A 21,097-nucleotide genomic window follows, 5' to 3' on the forward strand; every position below is an offset into this window, starting at 1 on the left:
AACCGGCCTCTATAACAAACTAATTGAATGGACCCTGCTGTATATAAAAAAATAAGTTAAATCCTTTGCTCTATTTGATTTCCTATGTATCTTCTTTGTGGTTTCCATGTGAGAGTGCCCTCTGGCTTTCAGAGGATTTTTACTGCTGATCACAGAGCCGTGTTTCTTTTTATTTGTTTGTTTTTTTGTTGTTGTTTTTTTTAACTGCAATCTCGATTTCATTCCAATTAATCACGCAACCCAAAAACGTAAACCCAAACTCTTTATTAACTCTTTACATAACTGTTTAATTAAAGCACTGAAGCCAAACAATGCTTCAAAAGTGCCATTTATAATAAGTGGACATGGCAACACTTCAAGAATATGCCAAACTTAATCAAAACACAACACTTCTGTCCGCACTGCTTTAGTTAAAATCAACAAGCATAACAAGTCTCTCATCACTGTAATATTACTTTAGTCAAAAACAGATTAAATCTATTGCATAAGACGCAGAACAATGCTACGGTTATCATTGCAATTTCAGGATTGAATTGTGTTTTTGTACACATGCAGAATAATAATTTTGGGATCTGCTTCTCTGTTTAAATTTGGTTGTCATTCCTAGAACTTTTAAAGTGTGTGTATTCAGTCCATAATCATAGTGTGTGTATGTATGTGTGTGTGTGTAGTTTAGACTACTAATGTCTTTTCTAATTAAAGGCTGAGAGACGCAGGGGTGTTAATACTGCAATGTATTCCACCTCTTCCTCTAGTTTCTCTCTTACTTTCTTGGCTCGTGTTTATCAATATGGTGTGTGTGGACTCAGCCTGTGGCCTGCGAAAAACTCATATTCCATGTGATATAATCATGGATTGGATGTCTAGAGCTTTACTCAAGGAAATCTGGATGGATGTTTAAAATCATGCAGCAATTAAAATAAGGCTGATCGGAGGAATTGATTAGTTATTTAGTGTTGTTTTCCACCCCCCCCGGGAAGCACTTGGGCCCTGAAACGCCCTGCCGAGGAAAACTCAGTCATCCAGATGTTCATTTCAGACTAGGCTGTTCACACGTGAAGTGAGCATTGATCTGTGTATAATTTTTTTTTCTCCTGGGCCATAATGCCAGAGGCAAAGGATTTATTTGAGCATGGATTGGATGTTGGGCCTGCTGTGAGTGATTAAAGAATAGGCTTTCTACTGTATGTGCATATTAATATTAATTGGGATTTCTGTAGTAGTAGTTCTGAGTACTGTATCTTTTAGTTATGGATACTGTAACTACATTTTTCGGCACATACACTACCGGTCAAGAGTTTGGAGTAATTTCTTTATATATATATATATATATATATATATATATATATATATATATATATATATATATAGTTGTGTAAATTGCTTCATTGTGCTTCATTATATATATATATATATTAATGGTAATAGTAATAAAAGCAGCAAAAAAATAATAAAATGTGTGTGTGTGTGTATATATATATATATATATATATATATACATATATATATATATATATATATATATATATATATATATATATTAATTCATTGATTGATATTTGATATTAATTCATATATCCAGGGCGCCAAATATCAATTTCCCTGATTTCACTGATTAAAATGCCAAATTTACATGAAATTTAATGAATGGAAAAACAGATGGCTGTTGTGCTTCTATATTAATAATATATTATTAAAATAGAATAATAAAAATAAATAATAACATAATACTACAAAGTTGTGGTTTTGGTTTCATCAAAAGGTTTGGTTTGAAAATCCTTTTGCATGACATTAATAGTCATTATGAGAACAACAATAGATACAGTAATTTACCTCAGCTTTTAAAATGAACTTTTATTAAAACTACTGTTTGTGTGATGGCTTAACGGTAGTTTTACAAACTTTATGCTTAGCTTCTCTGACATCTACTGTACTTTTCCAAACTTTGATATTGTTAATTCAAAGCTCTTAAATTGTATATTATCCTGACATGTTAGCTTTAATCAACAGATACTGATGATTTACATTTGATTTAAACGACTGCCAGTTGATGAGTTTAATGAGAAATAAAAGGAGTTGAAAACTAGCTAAACCATAATGGATGTGAAACAACAACAAAAAAAAATGTGGTCCAAAAAAATTACATTTTGATAAATGGAAAGTTAAATTTAAACTAACAATAACTAAATTTCCTAATATTCCAACACTCCAAGAGTAAATAATAATTCCTTTACTTACTGAAATACACCTTTTAAAATTCCCTGATATTCCAGAAAGTTGATGACTCATGGGGACCCTGTTTATGGTTCAAATCCCACTGATGTGTGGCAACAAAAAGCAACAACAAGTCATATTATTCTGTTTGCCTTTAAAGTCCGCAGGCAGCCTCTAGATGCTCACTTCACTTAAGGTGAGCAGTAAGAGTGACCTGCTTTGACAGTAGATTCAGCATTTTATTTTGAGCACAATATCGACAATACAACCAGCCTGAAAAAAGAAAATCTGCCAGACCGTTGCTCTAATACTGTTCAATCAGTCAAAGGCCTTGCACCATTATTTATCTACAAGAATACTCACATGGATAAAAACATGACAGGCTCACACAGCTTGTAAGAAAAGAGATGTCTTTGTGTTATTTGAATTCTTGGCCAGAAAAGTTTACAGCAAACAAAAGTATATTTCTCACCTGAGCTCTGGGTCATCACATTCAATGGTGACTGTCTGAGGAACATTGAATGGGTTCTTGAGCACAAATTCGAAGAACTCTGCCGTACCAAGGGTGGCATAGAGTGTGTGTTTGGTGGTGATGGCCTGAGAGAGCATGTTGGTGATCTCCTGTGTTTTACAGCGCTCACGATAGGCCTCAATCACACGCAGGTCTCGCGAATGCTGCACTCGATCCGCCCGGTGACTCTGAAAGAAAGTATCCAAAGAAACTTAGGTTGAAACTGTACCAGAAAGACACAGAGACTAATAACAGTGATGTGCCTGAAGCCTGGAAAGACCATGCCAGGCTGTGGAGTGAAAGAAAGAGAGAATTTAGGTTCGATTTCATCATTCCCACAGAGTGGGAGGAACTGGTGAATAATGCAGCTCAATTTTAGCTGTTTCCTCTTCGGAGCTGAAATGAAGCTCATGCTTTAAACAGAACACAATAGATCACCATGCAAAAAAATATATATTCATGTTTATAATATTTGAATCCTCCTAACACATGATTGACACCCATATTACTTCTATAAAAGTTACATTTCTGAAGAATATCACGGGCATTCATTTCCATATAACAGAGGTGGAATTGGACTGTGGATGTCAAGCTTTAAAATACAAAAATAGAAGTACCACACAGTGTTTCAAATGACCACTGTGCTATATTTGGCTACAATGTCTTTACTGGGGGGAATAGATGAACCCTTTACTCATTATTCACTAATAATGCTCTAGTGCTCTGCATATATCGAAGAGATTTCAGATTTGTGATGGGTGTTTTTTTTTCTTGGAATGAGGAAAATTCATGAAAGATTACATGATTTACATAACTTATATTTTAAAAACATATAAGTAATAAACCTTTATAATATAAAATTTGTAAACAAATAACTCTTTTTAGCTGCACCTTTTAAATAAGTTCATAAAATCAAGTTCTTAAAGGATTTGTTTGTGATTAAAGTAATTATGAATATACATTTATTATTATTAGCAGCGATGGGAATAACGGCATCATAAATAAACGGCAGTACTAACAGCGATACTTTTAATCAATTGAATTACTGTTTCCTGTTCCCTGTTACAACGTCGCTACTGTTACTGAAAATAAAATAAAAAATGTTCTTTACAATAATTGAGAACACTGAAGCAGTTTTCATGCCAGCAGCATCTCTGGCAGCCATGAACTCTCTTTCTCTGGGGTGTGTGTGTGTGTTCAGGGATGAAGCGGGACACATAAACCACTGATGATGATTAGTTTGTCTGAGAATGTGATGAATGGCTTAGATTCCATCTTTCCATCTTTTGCCAATCAGAGGCAGAATAGTGCTGGTGTTCACACACCAACCACCAGGCGTCAGAACGATGGCAAATCCAACAAGTTCAAAGGTAATCTTTGCAAGCTATAAATATAAGCAATATTTTTCCCTCCTTGAGGTAAAAGACAGGAATTCTTATGTATCCTGGAACTTATGTCCAGGAAAAAAGTCTCTGAAGAGTCTCTGCATCTGTGACGAGTAATTCTAGTCTAATGAAGCACCTCAGGTTGTCACATGCCACCACTAAATAAGTGGCTATGCAGGTGATAACGTGAGCTCTGCTACTAAAGGAGGAGACGAAGCCATGACGTCAAAGCAAATAAACAAATTAACTTTTCTCCACCGCAAACACAGGGGCAGACGGAATCTGCGGACGTTTTTTGCTATTTCAGCTGAGAATTTTGGTAAAAATCTGCAGATTTCTGCAAAATTATTTTGGGAGTATCCAGCGGAGTATCATAACTAAAACCTTAATATATAAAAATAAAAAGTAATAAATTACTGAATAAAAACTGAATAAATTCAGATTTACACATTTATTCAAGTAAATAAACAGAATTAATCATGGGCTAAAAATCTGCGGAATTCTGTGAAAAATCTGTCTAAAATCTGCTGAATTCTGCTTGGGCAGATTCCGTGTGGGCTTACTTATTACTCAGACAAAATGAAACAAAATAATATCTAGATATATAGATTAGAACATGCTGCCATTGTCTTTCACATTGTCCCATAACCACATTAAAATAGTCTAGATTAGTCTATAATGTTTAATATAATATTTTTTAATATTTATTTTAAAAGTCATTTGACAAATTAGATTTTTTTAAAGTAACGCAATAAATACTTCCTCTGTAATTATTTACTTTTATAATTATGTAACTCAGTTACTAACTTAGGTACTATTTGTGAGAAGTAACTAGTAACTATAACTAATAACCAGGGTTCATGCACATTTTTACTACAAAAATTCCATGACTTTCCATGATTTTTCCAAGAAGTAAATTTTCATGACCTAATGCTTCATGCAATGTCTACATATGCATGGTAAAAGAAAAACAATGCATGTTCAAATTTATTACAGCATTACATAAAACACGCAGCAGTCTATTTAGTTTCAATTTATGTTTATATCTAAGTAAAAATGATTTAGACAACGATTACACCAAACTAAAAATGTGAGAGTATGTAATGGGCCAAGGACAGAATGGAAGTCAAGACAACTAACCCAAGGTTTCCGCTACATTTATTCTTCCATGGCAGGACGCCATACCAAAATTCATCCCGCCACGGCTACATTAAAGCTTCTCAATCAAAACATTGACTTTTTTTTTTAAATAGCAGGTTATAATCGCACCAAAATGTATTAAAAGGTAAGTGAATTATGACCGTGAACTTTTCTGTAACCATAGTAGTGCTGTGCGTTGTTTGTTTAACCCTTTGAGGTGACATGCTGACTGACAGGAGGACAGCAAACACATCGTATAGCTTTCAGTTATGATGAACACATTTTCCATAATTATACATTATTTACAGATAAAGGTCTGTGATTCTGCATACAACAAACAAAGACTTTATCTTGCTGGAGTTTATAGCCGTTTCACTTTACTTCAGGACGCATTAATGCCACTCTGTAGGTCAACTGGAGACATTCATAAATACTTCTAGTAAATCTAATAAATGTTGGAGAAATACTCACTACATAAACATGCTAAACATTTATTATTGAAATAAAGCCATAGGTAGTTGGTACATCTGTGCAAAAGGCCTGCTGCCACAGCTGGAAAACATCACAGAGGAAACACTGTAACCTATATTCAAGAAAACAGATATTTGTTTTCCATAATTTTTCCAAAACTTTGTGGGTTTTTCTGTTTTTCCAAAACTTTACCAGGCCTGGAAAATGTCATGTCAGAATTCCATGACTTTTCCAGGTTTTTTATGACCGTATGAACTCTGAATAACTCTTTTAAAGGAACGAGCACAACATTGATTGTTATTATTACACACTACACATACCCAGACACTAGATCTAAAAGAGATTTCCAATCTTTTCAAAGAATCAAGCGATAAAGTTCATAAAAACGTCTCGGATGACTCATGCCTGAAAGAAAAAAGGTCTAATGGTTGTGAAATGTCACGACAGCGAGTAAATGACTGATTTCTTGAGTGAACTATCCCTATTGACTTTGGAGTGAATGTCAAGACCACGTGGTGGGCAGCAGTAGAGAACGTCACTCAGCTCCTGCAGAGACAGACAGATATTCAATGGAGCTCGATAGAAAGATGTCCTTCTTTCTTACCGTGACGTTTGTGTAGTCCTGAAAAGGGGGCTCGTCTTTCTGCTCCTCGTGTTGACGGACAGCTGCCATTCTGTCAATCTTCCTCTGGCGCACTTCCTTCTCTTCGGCTCCGCCCACTTCCCTCATGCTGCTTTGCAAGAGTCTGGCCAGTTCACTGTTGATTTCTGGCAACCGACGGGCTCGTCTGGCATTGCTCGCTGCAACACACACACACATACACATGCATATAAACAACAGCTTTCGCCCTGCAAGACACACATGCTTCTTTTCTCACTTCCTCGGGGGCCACTTTTCAACCTCCATTTGGCCCCAGATCCATCTTTGTCTTTTCCAGTTTTCACTCCCACCCAACGAGAGCAGCTTTCAGATTTACCTGCTCTGAGATTCACGCTTCAACGCGATTCAACCTTGCAACTAACGTAATCCTGTGATTTTACGCCAATGAAGACAGAACGACAGAGGATCAAAAGACACTGGGTCTAAGTGTTTTTTTTTTTAAAACCTAAATTCCCATTGTATTCCTTCCTACGGAAAGTGAGAGACTGAGGAATAGAGACTAGAGACAATAGGCCTCTTTGTGATGAATAAGAGTATGTTGAAGCTCTCTCTTTATCTCCATCTCATCAATGACATACACACAGTCCCTCCTGTAAATGCCCTCTCGTGGCCCTGAGACATGCGGGAGCCACGGTGTGATTTTTCACTGGCTTTGTCTCACTTATCTTTGCAGGACGTGACATCATGTGGCACTTATGTCTGCCACAGTCACAGGCTGATGGGTCTTTAGTGTACAGATAAACCAGGATGGATGCTGAAACACACACACACACATGCTCACGTTTTAAGCAAAATGAAACTCTATACATTCTGCAGGTTTGCTTTAGTTTGCATATATCATTCATATTCTCTTCGGCTTAGTTCCTTTATTAATCAAGGGTCGCCACAGCGGAATTAACCACCAACTTTTTCAGCATATGTTTTAAGCCCCGGTCAGATCACACAAATTTGTCAAAATTTCGGTACAATTTTCTTCATGTAGGGTGTCATGGGGATTCGTAAATGACAAATGGGCATCGTGACACAAGATTCAATCGTTTCTTCTTGTGTAATGTGGCATGCCTGTATTGCCTCAAGACACCATCACAGAAAGTCTAGCATGTTTACATTTTTTCTCGCTCTTCACGATGAGTTCCGTCACATGGGTGACAGTGTGCAATAGGAGCACATCATTTCTTGGTTATCTCAGCGGGTGCTGCTGTTAATGCGCCGGTCAGGCAATCAAAAAATAGGCTGCATATTTACTTATGGGTGGGTCATGGGTGAATAAGGTCAGATTATCTCAAATATTAAGAGGTTGATAGCAATTTTATCTGACAGACTGGCACAAATATGCAGACATCTTCATTCTCCCAATGTGTTTCTGAGTTTTCTCATCCTTGCAACAGAGTTTGTGCTTCCGAGGTAATCTGGGAACGTTTAGTGCTGCGAATACATTGTAAAAGCTTTTACTGTTGTAATTAATAGTGAAAACAGTTTAATATAGGCTTCTCTAAAACTGTAAATATTTTGTTTTAATTTTATTTAGACTAAATTATTATTTTATTTAACAAACCAACACTATCTCACAGAAATTCGTGTTTTGGTGCATATCGGACTTGTTTTGAAGTGCATTACCTCAAATGTTTTTCGCTATTATTGTTTTTAGATAACTGACCAACAAAAGACACATTAAAATTAAGTAAAACATTATAGCAAATGAAAGTCATTTTACAATCCAAGAAAATTATACAAATTATATTTTTGATTGTGCCCCTCCACTACTTAAAAAAATTGGGATTTGAAGGATGCTTCACTGCGATTTTATCACAAAACTCAGTTATATATTTGCACATTTTCTGATACTGTATGTCATTATTTTAAAGATTATGTCTTGAGCATCTGATTTTTCCTTGCTGCTGCTTATGTGTTTTCATTTTCTCTGTCTCACTCACGGCAAGTTCAGGCAAGAGACTGTTTAATAAGAAACCCATTTCAGGAAAATAAAAATGTAGATTTCAAAGAAAATATCTTATATTAAAAACGAATTATAAGTTTGATCCTATCCATGTCGTTAATAATGCCCTTAAATAATGTAGTTATTAGTTGTCTGCAAGCATCAGTGTTTATTGAGATTGAAATAAGATTTAAAAAATTTAAATTGAGATAAAAAAAAATATAGTTATACATGTAGCAACACTTGTAACTGTGCTGGGAAATAACACTTGCAAACGTCACGGTATGACTGATTATGAAGAAACGTTTAGTCTGGCACATTCGTTACCCACAATAGATCATGATTTTATTAAGATTCCAATAATTTGACACAGTTATTTTCTTAACCGACAATAAAAATTGTGTGATCTGAATGGGGCTTCACGTAGTAAATGCACTTCCAGCTGCAACCCAAAACTGGGAAACACCCTTACACTCTCTTTCACACACATACACCACGGACAATTTAGCTTACCCAATTCACCTATAGCGCATGTCTTTGGATTTGGGGAGGAAACAGGAGTACCTGGAGGAAACCCACGCAAACTCAGGAAGAACATGCAAACTCCACACAGAAATGCCAACTGACCCAGCCGGGACATGAACCAGCGACCTTCTTGCTGTGAGGTGACAGTGCTAACCATTGAGCCACTGTGTCGTCCTTTAAAGTAATTAACTGAATAATAATTAAGTGATGTTTAAGTGAGCATTGGGGTCACAGCTCACCAGTGTAAAATCGCTGCTGTACATCTCTACATGAATGCAAAGGCTTCTAGCTATGCAAGATTGATTTCACACGTCGCTGCATTCTGAAATGTGTCTGAATGCATAGCATAATGTCATGCAAATACATGTTGCATTCTCAGAAGCGCTGCAAGGTACATACCTAAGCATACATTTATATTTTGTGATTTTTTTTCTGTTGTTTTAACTTCTATCATGGCAGAGGAACAATCTCCTAGAACAGGATAGTTAAAACACATTCACTGTAAGAGCACAGCATTTAAATGCTGAACAGGTTTGTTTCCACCAGAATAGCAAGATTACACATTAAGTATATAAAAAGTTTATGGATAGAAATCACCCACATACTATTCTGTGACCTTTATCATGTTTCAAGCCTAAGGATTAATGTCTTACACAATAAGGTAATGAAAAGACTAATATTGACTTCTCATGATGCTTTTACATACTGCATTTCCATGTCATAACACTGTGTTCCTTAGACAAAAGACTAATCTGAACAAAACTGTCATTAGAAAGAAGCGATGATACTGAAAAGGGAAGAAAATAAAAACTGGCCACTACAACTAGATAAGGAAATGCTCGGCTAAATCCTCTTCTGGAATTATCAGCAAATCCCACATGATGTAGTTTTGTAAAGTCTCCAGAGCTGGAGAAGTGCAGAGCTTTTGAGTTCTGCGGATGTGAAGTCAAGCTCTGCTGCGTCAGAGAGATGATGTGGCGTACCGTTAAGCTGGAGGAGTGTTAAAGCAGACACTCTTCCTTCTGCTAAACCCTGAGGGCCATCGTTGGGCTGGAGAACATGAGAGAACGACGGAGGAACAGCTGGAGAACTCTGAGTATTCCACACACTGCCACCTGTCAGAAAGAGGAATGTAAGAGATTAGTTTTATTTCAGGCAGGTTGCATGATGTAGCTTACGTATTCTACAGAGATTGTGACAAAACATGTTCCACGTTTATACATGGCATTACTTTTGAAAGCGTGAATGTGTGATCAGATAATGTCACAACATTTATTCCCATCCACTGTTGCATTAAATGTTTCGCCAAGATCTTGTATTGATTATTGGAGATTCAGACCGCTCTGCAAAGTCTTCTCCAGCACATTCCCTACAAACTCTTAACAGGGTTAAGATCTGGACTCTGTGGTGGTCAATCCATGTGGAAAAAATATGCTCTCTAAACCTCCCTTTCTCAAACTAAGCACCTAGAATCTTGTATAATGGCTGTGTTATCAGGGAAGAAAACTTTTGATGGATAATGTTCTTTCAGTATATTCAGGTAGTCAGCTGACCTCTTGTGCGCATAAAGATGCCAAGCGTGAACCTGACCAACTGCAGAATCCATAGGCTTGTATGGTAGGTACTAGGCATGATCGATGCATCACTTCGTCTGTCTCTCTTCTTACCCTAATGTGCCCATCACTGGAACAGGTTAAATCTGGACTCATCGGGCTACATGCCCTTCTTCCACTGCTCCAAAATCCAATCATGCTTCCAGGTAAACTCAAGCCTTTTTTCTGATTAACCTCAGCGATAAGTGGTTTTCTTAAAGCTACACAGCTGTTTAGTCCCAATCCCTTGAGTTCCCGTTACACTGTGTATGTGGAAATGCTTATTTTCACTATTAAGCATAGCCATGAGTTCTGTTGTTTTATAATGACTTGGTTTCACCAGACGTTTAAGTGATGAAAGTTCCTCCCTATTCTTCTAATTTTTAAGTCAAGTTTATTTATAAACCAATTTCGAGAGGATCATGTGCTTATGATTGTTCTCAGCTGGTCCCGCATCAGCTCATAATTGATTCTGTCATTAGACGATTCCTAACTCAATATAAATAACCAGAGTTTTCTTATCTCAATATCTTCATCTTAAAGAATACCCCCCCCTACCCACCCCTACTCCCTCTCCTTCCCAGATGGGCAACACAGCGACACAGTGATTAGCACTGCCTCACAGCAAGAATGTCTCCGGTTAAAGTCTCTTCTAAAGTTTACATGTTCTATCCGTGCTCGCGTGGGTTTTTCCTGGGTTCACCAGTTTCCTCCCACAGTCCAAAAAACACGCAACCTAAGTAAATTGAACATACCAACTTGATACAATAGCCAAGGAGGAGGATCTCATAAGCTCAGAGCTCTCTCACAAAACAGCATGCCAAACAAGCTTTATTATCAACCATCAGCTAAGTGACAGTTCTTCACTCAATTTTAGTAGTTTCAGCAATCTTCTTTAATTTTCTTGCTGCAAGCCAATAATTTGACCTTTCTGAATCAGACAATCTTCTCAATCTCCACTGGATGGGTCTACCAACATGGTGGTTGAAGAAATGAAAAGCTTCTCTCTTCATCTGTTAATATTAAATCACATGTTACCAGTTGAAACATAATCATCAATGCATATTAAATATTCTAAAAAATGTTAGCACATTAATAATAACAATTATAAAATGACAATTCAATATAAAATTCTTTATTATTTTAGTTCTGTTATCTGTTTTATATTATGGGAAGCACTGTGGTGATGCATTAAAATCGCAAGTCTTATCATTGCTACCTTTCTCTTCTTACATTCTCCAAAGTAAAAAAAAAAAGTAATAATAATACATTTAAATTATTTATTCTGCTTGACTGTTGGCTGTTCTGCTTGTTTGTAAACACATAATGAATGCATTGCATCCAAACAAAAGGACTGGCCTTGCTGTTATTCAGATGTATTGATGATGACTGGCACAAGGCAAAACAGAATATGCATTGATTGGTGCCCTACAACATTTTAAAGCCAAATACAAAATGGAAGCAATGTTAATCAGCAATACCCCCAGCAATGACCCCCATCCACCCAAAACAAGAAAAGAATAGTTATGCAGAAAAAACTGAATGGTTGGTGTAGATGCTCTCCTTGGCCAATGACCCTTATCTTTGCTCTTCTCTATCTCTCGCCTGTGATTGCTGCACGTTGAGAGGCAGTGAATTGTCTAAACTGCAGTATAAGTGCTTTGCTCCCTTGGGTTTCACAACAAGCATCAACCGCCACAAACATTGGATGTGCTTTACCTGTGATTACAGACAGGTGAGAGCTGTAATTACACGTCTGAGACACAGGTCAGACTCAGAGTGGAGGATTGAACGTGTTTGTGCCTTTGTGTATTTGTGTATTTGTGTGTGTGTGTGTGTGTGTGTGTGTGTGTGTGTGTGTGTGTGTGTTTTGTTTTTGTGGAAGAGAATGTGTGTGCGTTTCAGGGAATTGCCTGTGATTGATTGAAACTCCAATGAAAACTGTAATAGAGGGATACATAAATCAGACATCTGCACATTAAACACACTTATTTTGTCAATAATAAAACAGTGAGGCATAAATGGTTACACTTGGCATTTAACTTGTTTAAATAAGCGGTGGTGGTGGTTATTTGAGCTTGTTTTTCACACGAAGGGATATCTGTTCCCAGACAGTGATAATGTGTGCGGCTTGATAATAATTCGTCATAAAAACCCCTGAAATGAACAAAAGTTATATGCAAATGTACATGGTCATATTAAAACAATGTGTCTGTAATTAGGATACGAAAGAGAGTTTGATTAAATAATTGTTTTATTTATCTAAATCAAAGTTTATTTCTAGAGCACATTTAATTACAACCTTTGGTCGACCAATGAGCTGTACAATAGCAGTAGCAGGTAAAAAACAGCCATACATTACAATAAAAACAACAATATAAAACAATAGTAACAACAGTAAAAGTTTCCAAGAAAAAAGCAATTTAGTGTAGCCTGGAACCAACAGTAGGGAATATTAAATGCACTCGAAAAAAGATAAGTCTTTAACATCAATTTAAAAACAGATGGAGTGAGTGCTATTCTGATTTTTGATGGTAACATATTCCATATTTTTGGACCCACTACTGCAAAGGCTCTATCGCCCCTGCATTTGAGATGAGATTGAGGTATTTGCAATAGATGGCAGTCAGAATTTGATCTAAGCGATCGGGTTTGGGCCTTGGCCGTGATTAGATCAGGAAGATACAGTGGCGCTAGGTTATGCAAGGTTTTATAAACAAAGAGAATAATTTTAAAGTCTATTTGGAAATGAATCGGACACCAATGTTGTGATATGGTCACATTTGTGGCCACTCGTGAGCAAACGGGTGGTCTAGAAGTCTAGAAACAGAAGATGAAAGTAGACCAATATGTAAAGAATTACAATAATCTAATCCCGTGAAAATCAAAGCATGAATAGTCGTTTTAAAGCCCTTCCTGCTTTGAAACACCAAGATCAGTTGGTGGTTTGCTAGAATGCTGTGGAGGACAAAAATAATAACTCAGGTTTTATCTTCATTCAAAAGCATCAAGTTATCGTTGAGCCAGAATAGGTATATAAAGCTATGTATTATCTGCATAGCAGTGATACATAATTACAAACTTTCTCATTATAGTTCCTAAGCGCAACATATATAACGAGATTTGCTAGGATGCAGGAATCGATTGCTGTGGAACACTGCAAGTCAGATCTGCATGAGAAGAAAGTTGTGTTATGTTAGCATGCCATGGCTAGTACATGGTAATAAAATAAATAAATAAATAAATAAATGTAATTAAATTACACAAATATCTTTTACCAGTAATTTCATACATTTATCATACCTGTTTGTTGCTATATTTGGATGCTAAGATTGTTTATTTTAATTACGACATTAAACATTAAAATTTTACTTTACAAACAAGTATAATAATCTTCATTACAATAATATTCATTCATTCATTTTCTTGTCGGCTTAGTCCCTTTATTAATCCGGGGTCGCCACAGCGGAATGAACCGCCAACTTATCCAGCAAGTTTTCACGCAGCGGATGCCCTTCCAGCCGCAACCCATTTCTGGGAAACATCCACACACACATTCATACACTACGGACAATTTAGCCTACCCAATTCACCTGTACCGCATGTCTTTGGACTGTGGGGGAAACCAGAGCACCCGGAGGAAACCCACGCGAAGGCAGGGAGAACATGCAAACTCCACACAGAAACGCCAACTGAGCCGCGGTTTGAACCAGCGACCTTCTTGCTGTGAGGCGACAGCACTACCTACTGGCCACTGCCTCGCCATTACAATAATATATTCATTTAAAAAAACTTAATAATGAATTAGTATACTGTTTTGCTACTGCTACTAAATATGTTCAAGCTGTAATTATTATTATTATAATTCGTATTTAGTCTAATAGGATGCCAGAGGCTCTTGAACCACCACCTGTTATTTTACTTAAAAAGTTGGCAGAAAACATTTAAATACAAAATTAAGGTGCTTCAGGCCAGCACAATGGGAAATTTAGCTTTAATTATTCAAGTAAGGTCAAAGTAAATGAGGAGAGCCAGAGAAAAAAGTCCTACTGTTCAGCACCTGGAGAGGATTAGATTTTTCGATGAAGGGTTAAGTTAGCGGGCAAAACAGGTTAAATATCACTAACCTTTATGATTTTTACAATATTTAAATAAAGAACAAATTCACTAATGAATAATGCATGAATAAATCATGCAGTAGAGAAATTTACATAGTATTTATATCGACATTAAAAAAGTTATGTAAAAGGACACACTTTAAATTTACCTAGTTTTACTGGTCAGCTACTTTTATCTATACTCAACAAACAACCACACTATCTATTTAAAATAAATAACACCTAATGATATGTGTTTGTGTCTTAACCGAACACACCATCTAAACATTCACAGCACTAAGTGAAAAAAGGTGAATCCCAAGGCTAATGACTTCTCGAAAAGCTAATTGGAGTCAGAAGTCAGTTAACCTGGAGTCTAAACAATGAGACAAGCTAAAACTGCCCTATAAAACAAAACATTTGCAGTGCCTGGTTTGAATCATGTGCTTGGACAACAAAAGAGTTGCAAAAAAAAAAAAGGAGTAGCTATAAAAAGGAGTAGCTCAACACAAACTGCAAAGGTATTAGCAAAGATGTCAGTTACAGACTTTTAAAAATATATGAAAAATGCTAATATATTTGTTCACATGACTGTGAAATATATAAAAACAATGCATAAATGAGAGAAAATGTCAAATGTTTAATAGTTTGCAGTGTGTGGCCAGGGGGCCAAATTCCTCTCAAAGAGGAAGATAATTTGGTCTGTTTTTTGTTTTGTTTCTGATTAAGAGAATACTTCACTCTTTCTTTTGATTGAAGTGACACATTGTCTGCATACAATTAGAAAATCAGTCAAATCATGTAATGTTACTGATGCATTATAAAATGTCCCTTTAGATGGTCTGTAAAAACAAGTTTTTTTTTGTGTGTACAAACTGAGATGAACCAAAACACAAACAAGAATGTGCTACTTTCAGCACATAAAAGGGCAATACTCACAAAAAGCTGTCAAACTGTCGATCTAGCCAAGTGTTCACTTGAGAGCAGTCAGTTATGCCTTAAGTGAACACAACCAGGTGGGAAAATAACTGAATGCTAAATCTGTGGTTCTAAAAGGGTCATTACATGGATTTTTCTTTCTTTTTAACAACTTTAAGATATAAACATGTAAAGTACTTAACAAATCCATTTTACCACAAAAGCTGCCCTAAACTAAAAGGTACTGTTTGAAATATATTTTTTAATGTTTCTGTAATAGTTAACTTGGTAAAATTATACTAAAACGCAAATACCATTGTTAGCCACCATTTAACTGTTTTACAAAAAATTGTATTTATTTTTTTTTAGATGCATTTTTAATATACACTTATTGACCACTTTATTAAATACAGCTGTCCAATTGCTCGTTAAAGCAAATTTCTAGTCAGCCAATCACAAGGCAACTCAATGCATTTAGGCATGTAGGCATGGTCATGGTGGTATAGTTGATGGTGCCAGACGGGCTGGTCTGAGTATTTCAGAAACTGCTGACCTACTGGGATTTTCAAACACAACCATCTGTAGGGTTTACAGAGAATGTTCCGAAAAAGAGAAAATAGCCAGTGAGTGGCAATTTTTTAGGGCCAAATTCCTTGTTGATGCCAGAGGTCAGAGAGGAATGGCCAGACTGGATCCAGCTGATAGAAAGGCAACAGTAACTCAAAAAAACACTTGTCACAACCGAGATATGCAGAAAAGCATCTCTGAATAAATAACACATCAAACCTTGAGGCGGATGGGCTACAGCAGCAGAAGACCTTACCGGGTGCCACTCCTGTCATCAAAAAGCAGGAAACTGAGGCTACAATTTGCACAGGCTCACCAAAATTGGACAGTAGTATATTGAAAAAATGTTGCCTGGTCTGATGAGTCTCGATTTCTGCTGCAACATTCGGATGGTAGAGTCAGAGTTTGACATTCACAACATGAAAGCATGGATCCATCCTGCCTTGTATCAACAGTTCAGGTTGGTGGTGGTGATGGTGTAATGGTGTAATATTTTCTTGGCACACAGCCTTTCACAGCCAGAGAATTTTTGCTATGTCCATCCCTTTATGACCACAGTGTACCCATCTTCTCATGGCTACTTTGAGCATGATAATGCGCCATGTCCCAAAGCACAAATCATCTTAAACTGGTTTCGTGAACATGACAATGAGTTCGCTGTACTCAAATGGACTACGCAGTCACCATATCTCAATCCAATAGAGCACTGTTGGGATGTGTTGGAACGAGATATTTGCATCATGTATGTGTAACTAACAAATCTGCAGCAGCTGCGTGATGCTATCCTGTCAACAGGGACCAACATCTCTGAGGAATTTTTCCAGTACCTTGTTGAATCTATCCCACGAAGGATTAAAGCGGTTCTGAAGGCAAAAAGGGGTCCAACCCTGTACTAGTAAGTGTACCTAATAAAGTTACCTTATATGTTTTCATTGATGAATAGTTTTTTACTTCTTTACATTATTATCATTATTTTTGTATCAAACTCACTGCTGTTCAAGACAGTGAAACTGTGCTGAAAGAACAAACTAAGGGTTGGGGGGGGGGGGTATTTTTTGTTATTTGCAAGAGCAGACTGTATTTGTGCTTAGTGAAAGATCAGATCAAGTTTTAGGATTTATGCTGAAATACATTGCAATTCTGTAACAAATCCCTCACATACTGCTACACATCCAAAACACTGTATTAAACCAAATCAGCATTAGTAGAAAAAATGAGAGGTTTGCTGGATTATTCTAAAAGAGAAAACAGCATTAATATTAAAGAAAGATGATCTCAAAGAATATACTTCTGAAGATTTGTAGTCTCTTTATCTAGCTGAAGTTTGCTTTTAAACCAACAAAAATGTATTTCATAAGTTTATAGCACCCGTAAACTTTTCAAAGAGTTCCCAAGACTTCAAAAAACCCTCTCATGCATATACATAAAACAGCCCAGAACAATCTTGTACAATATTGTTAACTAAAGTGAGCCCTACAGCCATACGAACCCATTCGAGAACTGTTAAGCATCCAAAACTTTCATTAATTTCTAAAAACATCAAAAATATCACCCAGTTTTTCCTCAGTGGGTTCGATTACTTTATACCTCCCAGTTGGGTGCATCATTTCATACCTCCCGGTTTATCTTTAGATGCCTCCATTAGACCCCTATTTACCCTGCACAATGCACTTTCAGCTTTGGAAATCATTCAAATATGGGGTTCTTTTATCTAGAGCACATTATAGGATTTCCATTCGAATGCACTTCCTCTTATCTTCTAAAGGTGGCTTTGTTTTAGAGGAGATAGACAGAAGCCTACATTGGCCCCTGTTGCAAATCTATACTATTGTTTTTTGTATTTATGTTTTTTTTTTTACCATGAAAGCAGATACGGGGATGTTTGGAAATAATTGTCGAGGAAATGTGATTTTCTTTCCTTCTCTCCTGTTCCCCATCTCTCTTCTTCTCTGCTAAAATCTTCGCCACGCTTATCAAACGTTTGCAGATGAGCAGTGTGGGGGCCAGAGGCAGACGAATTATAAAATCCTAATCTTTTCTGCCTTCCATCTGTCCCAGCGTCCCTCTCTCTCTGTGCTCACTATAAAAGCATAAAGAATCTGGAGGTGATAGAGCCTGTTGCTACTGTGAGAAGCTTTTGACAGATGCACCGAAACACTCTATATTCATAGATGATGTTTAACCTGTTCCATTAGTGCTGAATTAACTTATCTATTTCTATTATGTGGATTCTCTGTTTGTATAATTATTCACTTGTCTGTTCACATCGAGCTGAAGTTAATTAAAGAGAATTCCATCAGAAGCTTTTTCCACTGCTTTTTTTTATGCAACGGGATGCCAATCAACATGGGTCCAATTACATGAGAGTTTCATTAATTCCCACTGATGATGTCCTTTCTGAGAATAAAATGTTGAAACAGAGCAGGATCATAAAATAAGACATCAATCCGTGTGAATTACACAGAGCGGCAGACTCGCGACACCTTATCAAAACTTGACTGAATGTATTCACGGGACCGATCAAGCCGTTCCAAAGACATTTGCATGTACATAAAAAAAAAAACGGTTATTCCCCCTCAATCCCTCGTTCCTCAGACTGATACTTGTCTTTGCATTGACCTAGCCGATCCTCTGAGGTGCTTTCAATGGATAAAAATCTCCATAAGCCTTAGAGAGCGACTAAACCACGATCTCTTGTTAATGGCGACCACTCATTAGGAAACAAATAAATGGACAACGTATTAATCCCAGATTGAGATATGGCATTGAGCAGCTTTTGAGCCTGCACCGATTTGTGGCTTGTGGAAGAGTTAATTGATTCTGACTGCTGAGAGCAAGAGACAGAGGAAAGCTGATGGGTATCTGACTGTTGAGTAATTTCTAAAGAAAGACTTGCATTTTTCACTGGGCCTCTAAGAAGGAGCTTAAGCAGATAAACACAAAGACGGCCTATGAATAGCTTTGATTTGGCTCGGATTTCCAGAGTGGGAAACATTTCGAGGTCACTAATGACAGATATTTCTTAAGGCCCCAAAATACTTCAAACAAAATTGAAGAATGAACTAAAATGACATCATTTTAAACTAAATCCAGCCAAAACTAACTTTGTTTTGAGGGGTTTTTTTTTCGCAAGTTCGAACCCAAAGTAAACTTTTTGGGGAGTTTGTTTAAGGTCATAAACACCTTTGAGCTATCGTTATTCCATGGCAATTGCATAATCAGTAAAATAGTAGAAGGAGAGATAGCGATAGAGTTACTAACTGAGTTATACAATTATAAAAGTAGCTAATTACCAGGGATAGTAACTATTGTGTTATTTTAAAAATACAAAATTTTTCAAATGACTATAAAATAAAAATTAAACACTGTACACTATTTTACACTATTTTAAAGTTGTTGTGGGACAATGAGAGAGACAACCATCAAATTCAACATATCATTATAAATATTAACATAAACATTCTTGCCTTTCAATGAGGGAAAAGTAGTGCTTTAGAACACCCGCACTTCTCTGCCTTTAATTGGGAAACAATGGAAATGTACTCTAAGCCAACCACGTTCACAGACATACCAATCATCATCGCTGGTTGGTTATGTGTCCCGTCCCAGCCCCAAACACACACATACCCCAGAGAAAGAGAGGTCTTATGTCTGAGAGAAAGAGAGAGATGCTGTTCACATGAAAACTGCTTCAGTGTTCTCAATTATAGTAATGCACATTTTATTGTAACAGTAATTAATTAAATTACTCATTACTGAAAAAAGTATTGCCGTTAGTAAAACTGTTTATTTATTGCACTGTTGTTCCCATCGCTGATAATTAGTGAACGTGTTCTGGAATTCTAGAAGATTCCTAACTCATACCTATGAAAGTGAGACAGGAAAACAACATCCAAAACGACAACACTAAGCTAGCAACATGAATACAATGGAGAGTCAAGTAGCAGCGCTGGTACAGATATATCCGCACCTTTATGTTCGAGCAGCGTGACACATTTACAACCCTGCCTACTGCAGTGTGGGGGTGTTGAAGTGTTCGAAAACTGTACCATCACCTTGTCTTTTCAATTTTTGAATTGTATGTGGATGTTAAGCCATTGACATCTCACAGAACTGCTTTCTTCTTTTGAGCACCCAAAACAACAATGCCAAGTTAGCAAAATGAATACACTGGAGGATTGAGTAGCAGCGCTGGTACAGATGTATCTGCACCTGTATGTTCAAGCAGCCTGACATATTTACAACCCTGCCTACTGCAGTGTGGGGGTGTTAGAGCGAAAAACAGTGTACCACCACCCTGTGTTTTTAAACTTATTTTTGCCCTAAAATTAAAACCAAAGAATAACTTTTTTGAATTATATATCAATATTAAGCTATAGTGACTAAAGCTGAATATCTTTGCCCGAACTTGATGGGACCCGGCAGGACCCGACGAGTTCGGGTGGGTTTGAGTTTAAAATCTATCAATTTAGACATAGTCGGGCCGGGCTTGCGCAGTAAATGAACAGTCAAGTGATGCATTTCGATTAGCGCGAGAAAGTAATTAATTTGTTACAACATTAAAATCCATCCCTGCAAAGGTGAAACAAATGAGGACGGAGAAGTCAAAAAGAGCAAATTTTGACTATGGTCAGGCCAGCCGGCAGTCCAAAAAGAACGGTCATTCTAGCCGCAAAGGTATTTCAGCGGTCCTTCATACACTGCATGTTACGGTAGAGTGCGAAATGGCAAAATATGTACAGCAAGCTGACAGGGAAGATGACGAGGCCACTCGCTACGTTGAATCTGCTGTCATGGAAAATAAAGTGGATGTTCTTGGCTCGTAGAAGATGAACAAACAATCCTACCCAAAACTTGCAAAATTAGCCAGATTAGAACTATGCATCTCAGCCTGTAGCAGCAGCAGTGAAAGGGTGTTCAGTGCTGCTGGACGCACCATCCTAAAGTCAATTACAGTGGATTCAGTAATGTTCCTCCACAAAAACCCGTAGCCTAATCTTGGTGAGTAAAGGACCAGTATATTTATTTAAAAATTATAAATAAATATTAATTAAACCATAAAATCAGAATGTAGAAAGAG

General features: G+C 36.9%; 1 protein-coding gene across 9 annotated transcripts in view; it reads right to left on the reverse strand.

The window, feature by feature from the left end:
• Positions 1 to 21,097, reverse strand: part of nphp4 (nephronophthisis 4) — a 296,460-nt gene that overhangs the window by 28,572 nt on the left and 246,791 nt on the right. For 8 of the 9 annotated variants that reach the window (XM_073910322.1, XM_068223140.2, XM_073910321.1 and 5 more), the window contains exons 18-20: positions 9,827 to 9,958; positions 6,326 to 6,522; positions 2,687 to 2,913 (exon numbers count right to left, since the gene is read on the reverse strand). In XM_073910322.1, the coding sequence (XP_073766423.1) occupies positions 2,687 to 2,913; positions 6,326 to 6,522; positions 9,827 to 9,958 (556 nt within the window). Of the gene's footprint in view, positions 1 to 2,686; positions 2,914 to 6,325; positions 6,523 to 9,826; positions 9,959 to 18,319; positions 20,832 to 21,097 lie in introns of those variants that run through there. The other variant, XR_012384296.1, reaches the window with a different exon arrangement.

The sequence above is a fragment of the Danio rerio genome, chromosome 8 (genome assembly GCF_049306965.1).
Source record: "Danio rerio strain Tuebingen ecotype United States chromosome 8, GRCz12tu, whole genome shotgun sequence".
Taxonomy (NCBI): domain Eukaryota; kingdom Metazoa; phylum Chordata; class Actinopteri; order Cypriniformes; family Danionidae; genus Danio; species Danio rerio.